The 12,063-nt window shown below is 47.5% G+C and overlaps 1 protein-coding gene across 3 annotated transcripts in view; it reads left to right on the top strand.

Annotated features, from left to right (window-relative positions):
• Dgkg (diacylglycerol kinase gamma) overlaps positions 1-12,063 on the top strand; it is a 156,074-nt gene that overhangs the window by 33,482 nt on the left and 110,529 nt on the right. For all 3 annotated transcript variants that reach the window (XM_051150761.1, XM_051150760.1, XM_051150759.1), the window contains 4 exons: positions 3,933-4,007; positions 4,805-4,927; positions 9,173-9,290; positions 10,634-10,722. In XM_051150761.1, the coding sequence (XP_051006718.1) occupies positions 3,933-4,007; positions 4,805-4,927; positions 9,173-9,290; positions 10,634-10,722 (405 nt within the window). The remainder of the gene's footprint in view (positions 1-3,932; positions 4,008-4,804; positions 4,928-9,172; positions 9,291-10,633; positions 10,723-12,063) is intronic.

Here is a 12,063-nt window from a genome sequence, read left to right as displayed (position 1 = left end):
GGCAGCCCAGTTCTGTCCCTACATGAATCGCACAGTCTGGCTAAGGGGTGCAGAGTGAGCAGAGCCCCTTCCTGCTGCCTCCCAAAGGGTCTGCCTGTACAGCCTGCACTCGGGATTTCCCTTCTTCTGAACCTTACAGCCTCGGGTTAGGGAGACATCTCAGGACTCCCTTCAAGTGCAACTTTCCTGTCCACAGACTTCCCGTGACGTTTCCTGCTGGAGCCCAGGGGTCAGGAGGAGGGGAGTAGAGAAACAACCAGACCGGGGCAAGAGGAGAGAGGAGGGGCCATTACTGGCGAGCTTCCTGGCTGTGCCCAAGCTTAGGAGTGTGGTCCCATCTGTTCCCAGCCTTGTACCCTCACCTCACCTCACCCTCCGTAAAGAGGTGAGGACAGGTGAGGACCAGAGAGTGGGAGGAAGATTAGAAAGGACCGTCCAAGAAGGAAGGAGGCCCCTGAACCCAGGCCTTGTGGTCATGGCTGACAGCCAGAGCTTATGCATAGGCAGGTCTGAGACTGCAGTGTGTGTGACTGACTGAAACCAGAGAAAGAAAAGAAGGGTGGAGATGGAAGGAGAGCAGGAAGGAGGGGAAAAGGGACAGAGGGACAGAGGACGTAAGTCTACAAGACCAATGAACCATGCCAACTCTCTCTGCCTTGAGACCTTCATGGTCTCCCCAGCGCTGTTACAATGGTATGGCGTGTGGTCTTTGATGGAACAAGCACAGACTCTCACAGACCATAAGCATCCACTCACTGAGGGTTTACATGCCTGGTGCTACTCTGCAGCCAAATGACCAAGTTTCCTTCCCTTATGTAGCTTCTGTTCAAGTCTATAGGCATCGACATTAAACAATGTATCAGATGCCTGTGAATTTGGGCATAGTAGTGCACGCCTGTAATCCCAGCACTCAGTAAGCTGAGGCAGGAGAATCAGTAGTACCTATCTCAAAATAAAAAGAGTAAGGGTGAGACGGAGCATACAGCTCAGTGATAGAGCATGTGCCTAGCCTAAGACTTTAATGCAATCCTAGCACTGCAAAATAAAAACATACAGTAGAAAATAAATACATATGCATGCACACATGTTGGGTAGATATTTGCTCAGGAGAGAAATAAAGGAAGTAGGAAACAGTGGAGGGGCCGTGGCTTTCATAAGGATTGCCAAGGAAGGCCTCCCTGTGGAAGGGACGTTGGAACAGAGACTTGGAGAAGGTGACATCTGCCTTCAGTGTCGAGAACACTGTGTGCAATGGTCCTGCAGCATCCAGGGATGCTGGAGGGTTAAGTGGGAACTGGACTAGCTAGCGAAGAGTGGGCGAACAAAAACAGCCAGCGTGGAGGACCGATGAGACCACAGATGCTGTGTATGAGCTAGGGGTGGGGCACCAAGCATCGGAGGCTTTACTGGCTCTTGAAAGGGATTCCTTAAATTCTAGAGACTGACGAGACATCCAAGGTTGTGAACATGAACACAAGCGACACATTGGCATGTCTCAAGGATCGTTCTAGAGACTCCGTCCTGCAGGCTATAAGAGGTACACCAGATGGAGACCTAAGGAAATAATCAGGTCACAGAGCAATGGTAACCTTGCACAGGACAGCCCTACTGCAGGCGGTAACTGGGTGAATCCAGAATATATTTTAAAAATAATGTTGGGGGGCTGAACGAAGCCTCCAATGAGTTCTCTGACTCAACTTCACGCCTAGAATCCCTGGCGAGTGGGCTCCTAGCTTCTTTATGAACACTCTGGGTGACAAAAGAGGCCACTCCTGCACAATAGCTGTCCTACCGCTAAGAATGGGCTGGACAGGGCTCGCCACCAGCATGCCAGGCTTCTTTTTGCCAGACAACACACAATACGCTGGTCTGCCCTCCTTCCCCAACCCAAGAGGAAATAAAAATAGGCCACCCTCCCACTGTCTCTTGCCTGCATCCCTCAGCTTCCTGCTGCCCTCTGCAGATAACCAGAACAAAGGGGAACCCAAACTACATAATGACCTTGACTAGTGAAACTTGCTATCACCCCCATATAAAATCTGCTCAAAACCGAAGGGTCCCCACTCCCCAGTGTTTCTCATTAGGCTGTTTTAAATGCCCACCCTGGACAAGTCCCAGTTTGTCAACACCATTATTAAAACACAGCATAGAATACAACACAACACACCTGCCCATCCATCACTTTATAATATCCAGATGTGGCCTGGCCAGGGTAGACTCTGGGGACCTATTTCTTCCTGAAGCCAGACCACTCTGATTCTGTTTGTACAACCCACAGTAGAGCCTAATTCTCAGACTCTAAGTCACATTGCCTTATAGAATCCTGAACCCCGATAGACTCACAGACTTTTGCATCGAAAAGTTCAACCCACTTCATTGTTCTCATCCACTGGCCCACCCTGTGGTTTTTCTGTGGCATGCTATTTCCCTTGGAGGAACGTTCTAGTTTTCACATGCAAGAGGCTGAGGCAAGGGGATCACAAGTTCAAGTCCCGTGTGAGATGGAAGAGGAGAAGAAGACAGGAATGGAGAGACAGACAAATAGACAGACAGACACAGACGTGTGTGTGTGTATGTGTGTGTGTGTGTGTGTGTGTGTGTGTGTGTGTGTGTGTGTGTGTGTGTGTATGCACAGAGATGACTCAGGGGTTAAGGGTAAATATTGCTATTCTTACAGAGGACCCAAGTTCAGTTCCTAGCACACTGCACTGCACAACTACACAATCACATGAAATGGCAGCCCCCAGGGTATCTGATGCTCTTTTCTGGCCTCTTCAGGAACCTGTACTCACAGGTGCAACACACACACACACACACACACGCACGCACGCACGCACGCACGCAAGCACACACACACAAATATAAAATATATCTTAAGAAGCAAATAGTTGTTGAGTTGTGGCTTGCTTGGCTTAACACTAAATTCTACCTGAGGGAAGTACCACTTTCCAAACCTTTCCTCAGGCTGCCCACACAATCTCCTAGAACAATCTCCCAGGGAACATCTTAGGTAGGATTCATACATAAGACACTAACTGAACCCAAATACCTCCCCAGCACAGTCAATGCTCTGGTCATTGACTCACAAGCATCTGACACATCTGTAAGGTTTTAGGCAGAGACAGGCCTTGGTACCAAACGGGTAATCCATCAGGGAAATACGCCTGCGTGCACTTCCTGTTCAGCAGGTTCTAGGCTCAGGGTTGACTACATTGCATAGGAAAGAGGAGGTGTGGAGATAAATCTAGATGATAGTGCTTGAGCAAGGACCAGCACAGGATGTGAACCTGACTCCAAAGGCAGACAGCCAGACCCCAAGCTGCTAAGGTGTGGAAACGGAGAACAAGTGATAAGAATGGTAGAGACACCAGGCGGTGGTGGCCCACGCCTTTAATCCCAGCACTCGGGAGGCAGAGGTAGGCGGATCTCTGTGAGTTCGAGGCCAGCCGGGTCTACAAAGTGAGTCCAGGACAGTCAAGGCTACACAGAGAAACCCTGTTTGGGGGGTGGGGGGGAAGGAAAAGAAAAGAAAGATAGAGAGCCCTACCTTCACATGCATTTGAGAAGTTACCAAAAAAAAAAAAAAAAAAAAAAAGTTCCCTATGGTATTTGGGTCAAAGGGCAGAATGATGAGCGGAGGGAGGGGCTTGGAGTCAGTGTTCCAAGTGGTCTATGTGCCTGTGGCTACAGTCACACACTGTGAGCATCTACCGTCCACTGGCCACTGTAGTCAAGGGAGAAACAAATTGCTGTGCTTGTGGGGTGCCACCGTACTGAACAAGCTTTTCTTCACCATCCACCCTGCCCACTTTCCCACCAGGCTTGATTTTGAGTTTTGCTCTTATTTTGAGGAGGAGGAGGAGAGAAAAAAAAAATGAAAAATAAGCTTTGCTTTTCTCCCCTTTGATATTTTCTCTACTGATACTTTCTAGGAGATGGATCAGATTGTGAACCAAATGCTGCACGTTGCCCAGTACCTGGAGTGGGATCCCACGGAGCTCAGGCCTGTGAGTTTCTATACACAGTTTACTCCAGAGAGAGCTCCTAGAGAGGGTGAGGCACGCCTGGCATGTGGACACAAATGGTTGAATGCTTGCTGTGTGGTGGTCCCACTCTCATCCTCCCAGCATTTTCTTTGGAGACCTACACTTTGGCCTCCCCTTTCTCCAACAGGAAAGACGCTAAAAGCAGCAAGAGGAAGTCTAGACATGGGGGACACCACAGTTTGCCCCAACTTTCCCACCAGAGGCAGTTTCATGATAGAAATTCATAAGACAGACAAGTTAGAGCCTGAAACGACTTTTGGAAAAATTGTCAATCGTCAGCTGTTAATGATAACTGCACTAGGGGGTGCTATGCACAAGGTATTAGATTACACAGTGTTTATGCAGTCCTAGCTAAGGCACTGTGAACCAATCAGGGGGATGTGGTGGCACACGCCTTTAATCCCAGCACTCGGGAAGCAGAAGCAAGTGGATCTCTGTGAGTTCGAGGCCAGCCTGGTCTACAAAGTGAGTCCAGGACAGCCAAGGCTGCACAGAGAAACCCTGTCTTGAAAAACAAAAAACAAAACAAACAATAACAACAAAAGATGAGCAGTGCAGAGCCACCTATGATCAGGGCAGGGCAGAGCTGGACCTAAAACCCTGATCTCTCACTGTTTTGGTCTCTTGCCACTCTACTCACTCTGGATAAGAGGGCATGTGAGTGAAACAGAAAACACAACGCAGGACCAAAGAGAAAGCAGAGAGCAGGGGCATCTAGCAATGGATGGCAATGGACCATTGTTCTTTGAATTCCACAGATACTGAAGGAGATGCTCCAAGGGATGGATTATGACAAGGACGGCTTCGTGTCTCTACAGGAGTGGGTCAATGGAGGGATGACAACCATCCCACTGCTGGTCCTCCTGGGAATGGATGACTCTGTAAGTCAGTAAACTTACTGAATTCCGTATTGTTGTCAGTGCCTGTTCCGGACTTCCTGGTGCAGAAGCCATGCGCTCCAGGCTGGCTCCAGGTTGCTCGGCATTTTCACCTTTTTCACTTGTTTGTGCCCAAAATATATTCTTCTTACCTGGAAACCCTTTGCTGCTCTATTACTAAGGGAAATTTTTGGTTGTGGGACACAGATAGAGAGCATTTGCCTGCAACACACTTGCTCTCAACCAGGCTAAGCGAATTTTTTTTCTTTCTTTTTTTTTTTTTTAAAAAAAAAAAACTTCAAGGGGAAGCTCTCCATCTCATCAAGTTAGGTCTTAAGATACTAGGAGGGATCCACAAGATGGCTCTGCATGGAAGGGCACTTGCCACCAAGCCTAATAACCTGAGTTCAATTCCCAGAACCCACATGATGGGTGAAATGAACCCACTTCCTTGTCATCTGACCTCCACAAACCATGACACAATTGCCCACCCCCTCTGTCAGCGAATAAGAGTAATTAAATTTTTTTAAGAAAAATTTTTAAGAAAATGCAAAAAGTTGGCAAAGGAAGGAAGGGAGTTGGGGAGGGGGGATACTGATAGTGTAGGGGAGTTCAAGGACTGGATTTTGTACCCAGCTCCAAATTTCCCACACTTTCCAACACCCTGCACGTCAGTCAGAGCAGCAGGAAGAAACCTTGGAAAATATTTGGCTCATCCCTAAAGAATGAAAAAGATGTTGTTGCCTCATTCTGTTTTCTATTTCTGAGGCAGGGGAGAGGATTGAACCAAGGACCTCACACGAGCTAGTGAGCACTCAGCCACTGGTCCATATCTCCACTTCCCTTTTTACAGTTTACTTTTGAGTCCAAGTCTCACTCCATTGCACAGGCTGCCCTCAGACTTGCTATATAACCCCAGACTGGCCGTGCTACTTGAATTCCTTATCTTCTTGATTCAGTTTCCAGAGCAGCTAGGCTTACAGGCCTGCACACACGGTCTGGCCTGATGACATGTTCTAGCTCTTGAGGTTGCATATGACGTGGCTGAGTCCTTTGTGCCTCTTTCTCCGTCCCTTTCATTCTACAAATGGAGGTCCGGCAGTGTAAAGGCCTGGACCAAGGACATACACCTAACAAGAAATACGTCTGCCACACTCACTAGCGCTGGGACCTGTGTGCAGTGACCTCTTGCTGAGCGGCTACACATACAAGAACCCAGATGCAGAGGAGACTGTTGTCAGTGCTCACTTGGAACTGGATCCAGAGAGAAGCTCTGTTTGCTTGCTGTTCTAACACACTGTCCTTTGTTCTCATTTGGGGGAACAAAACTGGGACCTTTTAAGCTCAAGGAAGCAACAACTCTTTATACTGAACTCGCTAATGTTCAAAGCACCAACTAGCAGCGTGTATGGAAAGAGCCCACTCTTCTGGAGGCAGCAGGCAAACCTGTGTATTTCCTCAGCATCCTTCCCAGTGTCCCTGCCAAACACCAAATCAGCCTTACGTAAAACGGGGATTCACATGCAAAAAAAAAAGAGTGGAAAACAAAAAACAAATGTAAATTTTATTGATATCAATCAAAAGCCTTATAAATCTCTTGTGCTTGTGTTCTAAGTAAGTTCTTAACGGGTAACATTTAGGCTTCTGGAGAAAGCCCTGCCAACATCCTGAATGGCTTGCTGCTTTCCTGCCATTTTCAATCACATATAGGACCACCGAGGATGCTGGGGCTCTCCATGCAAGTCTCCTGGTAAAATCGAAGCAATGGGGGAAAACCTGGCCAGAAACGAACGAGCCACATGGTGGTGCTAGAACCCAAGCAGAAGCTTCACTTGAGCCCTCCATCCTCTGGGCTCTGAGCAAGCAGGGTGGGGAAGGAGTGGGGCTAGAGAACCTCAAGAAAGGAGGTGTTTTCAGGGAAAATGATGGCCTTTGAGTCAGTGAATAATCTGCTGACAAGGCGCCCAGTTCCTTCTGTCCAGGAAAATCCTTGTAGAGGTGATGGAGAGCGGTGCACAGAGCCTCAAGAGTGACAGCTGGCTGTCACTCGTTCTTCCTGTGGCATTGGCCTAGATACACAATTCCTCTGAGTCTGTTTTCTTATCTGTACACTAGTAGCAAACTCCACCCTCCTCCGCTACTTTGTCATTCCTCCCCGCCCCTGCAAGAATTTGGTACAGATTAGAATCTGAGAGTGGACTGGAATAACATCCTCATCCTCATCAGGAGTAGTAGTAGTAATTATCATTGTCATCATCATCAGTCCTTAAAGCAAATATCTACCAAAGGGATGAATAAATTGGTCTTTTTGTGAATTGTTGCCCACCTGTAAATCTGCATGCTGAGAGTGGAGACGCTCAGACAAAGGGGCTTTGATGCTGTACGATTCAGGTTGTGAAGAGGGTTCTGAAGTAGTAAAAAGACAAAAGCTGGAGGAACAGATAAGACTTTGACAAAGAATGTGGACCCCAAGAACCAAAAAGAAGTCTAGACCCAGCAGCAGGGCTGACCACAAGGACCAGCAAAAGGCATGGACACCCAGATCCGAGGACAGGACCACACATCCAAGGATAACTTTGCTACTGCAGTTCCCACTGCTCTTCAGTCCAAACCCAGTGCTGCTGCGTGGGACACCTGGGAGAGACTCAGCAGAAGACACGTCCCAAAGCCAGGCTCTAGCCAGGTTTTGTACCCAGGGCCTGGCATATGGTGGGCTTCACGTGCCAGGGAAGATATGATCGTGTGAGGAGTTGCTCGTTCCCTGCATCATGTCGAACTTAGGTTACCAAGCCCAGGAGCAAGTGCCTCTACCCACTGAGCCGTCTCCCCAGTCCTCAGCTCAGCATTTTATGTTTGCAGCAAGTTCAGATAAGCACACAAGTGGCATGTCTACGTATATAAATATATACGCATATGCAAAACACTCATACACATAAAATAAATAGACCTAAATGTCTTCGTTGGTATAAAAAGCATATTATTTTTATTAAGCCATATGTTCTTGGTTATAATGCTAGTCTATTCTCACCAGAGAATATAAAAAAGGAAACAGAAATTAGAGGGGGGAAAACAAATACACAGTGTTTCCAAATATAGCTAACTTTAGTTAACAGGCTCATGAAATCTTTCACCATCAAATATATTTTGTTTGTTTGTTTGTTTGTTTGCTAGTTCACTTGTTCTTTTGAGACAGAGTCTCTCTACATAGCCTTGGCTGTCCTGGAACTCACTATGTAGACCAGGCTGGCCTCAAACTCAAAAAGATCTGCCTGCTTCTGCCTCCCAAGTGCTGGGATTAAAGGTGTGTGCCATCACACCTGAGATCCCATTAAATATCTTGTTATTACAGCTGAAATCATAATACGCTATCAAATTTGCATTCCAATTTTTTCACTTAGCATTATACCATGAACGTGTTCCTATGCAGTTATATGAATGGACTACAACGTAAGTAATCTAGGCATGGCTAGGACATTTCTAGCTCCCCACTACTTGGAATAATGCTGTATCTGACTAGCACAGAAATGCTTGTCTGGTTTCTCAAAGGTTATTTAGACTGGAGTCCAAGAATGCTGCTGAGTCAAAGACTATAATTATTGAAGACTCTTCAGATCTACAGCTGCATAGATAGATAGATAGATAGATAGATAGATAGATAGATGATTGATTGACAGATATATACATACATACATACATACATACATACATACATACATACATACATAATGGATGGACAGACAGATAATAGATAGATAGATGATTGATAGATAGATGAATAGATGAATGGATAGATCGATGATAGGTGGATAGATGGAATGATAGATGATTGACAGATTAGATAGATGGATAGATAGTTCAATGATGGATGGATGCTTGATAGATTAGTTAGATTATAAATGAATATATGGATAGATAGATAAATAATTGGTAGATTAGATAGATGATTGATAGATACATAGATAGATACATAGATGGATAGATGATAGAGAGGCAGAGAGACAGACAAACAGACAGACATCAAATTCCTCTTTCCGTTATATTTCTGCATCTAGGTAGGAGAGTGGGGCTCCTCCGCACTTCCATTCAGGTGCCCTGGTCTTTCGTATGTGATAATTTCAGAAACACATACTAAGAATTTGTTCACAAATCTGAGTAGCTTGTCTTCCAAGTGTGAGAAGAGAACATGGAGGAAAAGACGCACCGACATGAGGGTCCCAGCTCAACATCCTACCATCATTACCCCTGCAGGGCTCCAAGGGAGATGGCAGGCACGCCTGGACCCTGAAACATTTCAAGAAGCCCACTTACTGCAACTTCTGCCACATTATGCTGATGGGTGTCCGCAAGCAAGGCCTGTGCTGCATTTGTGAGTGAGCGTCCTCTGCACCTCTTCCCTCAGCTCTGTTTGCCTTCTACGTGCTTAGTGGGTCGTTCCAGCAGACACAGTCCAGACATTCTGTGTCCCAGATGGTGGGGTTGCCCTAAGGTTCCAACAGCAAGGCCTCTGTGCCCTGCTTTGGGGCTAGCTGAGTCAAATGGACAAGATGCTTGCTACTGTTGGAGTCACAAGCATTACAGTCCTTACATAAATCAAAGGCATCACATGCGAATCGCAGCTGTGTTTCTAGCCAACATTCATTTCATGTGTGCTTAGAGGGGTGTTCTAAACAGTTAAGAACATATCATGAGCCAGGCGTGGTGCCTCCCAGCACTCAGGAGGCAGAGGCAGGCGAATCTCTGTGAGTCTACAAAGTGAGTCCAGGACAGTCAAGGCTACACAGAGAAACCCTGTCTCAAAAAAAAAAAAAGAACATGTCATGTATTCTAAAAATGCAATGAAAATTAAATTATATGTTTATTTTGTTTTTGTAATCTATTTACTAAAACTGAAGGAAAAAGCAGAAAAAAAAAAACACATCACAAATGAGGGACTAGAATCAGAACCAAGAAAGTACACACAGAAAGAAATAGAGGGAAGGAAAGGGTGATTTGAGGGAAATGGGGAAAGAGTGAGGGGATACAGGGCTAAGGCTTCAGAGGGGCCAGGAAATGTGGGTACATCAAGCCCTGCCAGTCACCAGTCACCTCATGGCCAGATCGCAGACACCAACCGGAACGCATTCCTGTTGAGTTTGGCATTTGCATCATCACAGTCCCAACAACGATGGCAAACTGTGGAATAACTAGTCTGATCCTTCACCAATGTCTTACTTATTATTGAGAAACCCCTGTCCAGAGAGAGGGGCCCCACTGTGTGCACGTGGGACAGAGAACCTGAATTTCCCCAGGGCAAAATAATTCACTCAAGATGCTGTAGGTTGTGGCCAACAGCATCTGCCGTCAGCCCAGGGACCGTGGCCTTTTTGTTCACTTACTGGCATCCCGACGTGCAGTGCTGAGGCATCTGTCTCACACTGCCCCTTCTCAGGCCCCTGCTCTGTGCAGTCACGGCCACGAGAGGAAGGTGCTATGAAGAGGTAGCGGCACCAAAGAAGAACTGGGAGGCAGCTACAGACAGCTCAAACAGCCCAGTGTTAGATTTCTGCTAGGCCAGGCCAAGTCCAAACGTCCCTTTCCCTCACTGACCACCCAGAAGGAGAAACAAGCCTTCGCTGAAGTGTGTGCCCTGGGGAAGGGGTGCTAGATCTTTCCTTGGTGGTATTCATAAACACTGTCCCTTTTTCTTTTCTTTTTTCTTTTTTTTTCCAGACTGTAAATACACTGTCCACCAACGCTGTGTATCCAAAAACATCCCCGGATGTGTTAAAACATACTCAAAAGCCAAAAGGAGTGGCGAGGTTGGTGACACCTATTGGCTCATTGTACTGCATGCTGCCTCAGGGACAACACGTCCATCATCATAGATTCCTATGCAGGAAGGAGCTTTGAGAGATTTCTCTAGTTCCTTCTCTGCCTCAAGGACCACCCTTAAGCCATCCCACTCATCCATCAATCCATTCAGCATCTCCCTGAGGCCCCCTGTATGCCAGGCACTGTACCGGGGTATCCCACAGATCATGAGAAATGGTATCCAGTCTTCTCAAAGTCTGCACAGATTAAGACAGATAGATAGGTACAAAGCCAGGAGGTGTGCACTATCATAATAGGGCCAGGTGGACTGTGAAGTTGAGGCCTGAAAGGAAAAGGTTTATAAAGCACGGAAGAGGACATAGCATTCTAGCAGAAAGGGGGCTCCTGTGTAGAGGCAACCGAGATGTGCCTGACAGTGGCCAGGACTTTGGTTTGGAATGACTGGGTCAGAAGACAATCACAGGGAAGGACAAGTGGCTGTGTTCACATGGTAAATGCAAACCCTACCTGGAAGAGGGTTTGGGAGACCAGCTCCAGAATTAGAAAGCAGTGGTGGATCAAGGAAGAGCCTCAGACATAAAGAGGTGATGAAGTTTGCTAGCTAACTATATGACTCTTCATGAGGTTGGCATAGGCGAGAAAGCAGAAGGGAGAAGAAGAGTCTCCCAGCAGTTACAGCAGAAGGGAGCGCTGTCCGGAGGCAGAACCTATTGGGTCTCTTTGCATCCACCCGTGGAGGACCTGTTGTGTCTCGGTGCCCCTCCCCCCATAGACTCCACTAACACAGGCAGAAAAGACAAAGGAAGACGGGGATTTCAAGGGCAGCTGAGAGGTACAGCTCCAGGACATGTGGGTGCAGAGGGTGAGAGGGCAACAGGTGGGGAATGGCTCTCGGGGCTCGCCTGGCCTTTGGGGTGGTGTCGTTAGCTGAGTCTGGAACTAGATTGCCCTTTAAACTGGGGGACGCGCATCTGCACTGCTGCAGAGGGAAGATGTGGCTGAGGAATGCGAGTCAGGAGTTAGGGGGTGGGATGGCTCACAGCCATCCCTCAGAAGGCCCCCCCCCGGGAGGAGGGCTCCTCGGAGGACCCCTCATATGCATGCCCCATAACCCCCCCCCCCGCATGACCTGTTGTCTCCTCTTTCCACACCACTCCCCTGAACCACTCCCTATACATACGTCTCCATGTCCATGCCTGGCTTCCTCCAGAGCCCACAGTGGGCTGGCCTCCTACGTTCGGGCCTCCCTAGTCACCCAACACAGAACAGGGTGACACTGCAGAGGGGGCCACAAGAGCACATTCTCAATCTTGTGAGCCTGCAGGGAC

The sequence above is a fragment of the Acomys russatus genome, chromosome 8 (genome assembly GCF_903995435.1).
Source record: "Acomys russatus chromosome 8, mAcoRus1.1, whole genome shotgun sequence".
NCBI lineage: Eukaryota > Metazoa > Chordata > Mammalia > Rodentia > Muridae > Acomys > Acomys russatus.
This window is presented reverse-complemented; position numbering and strand designations above follow the sequence as displayed.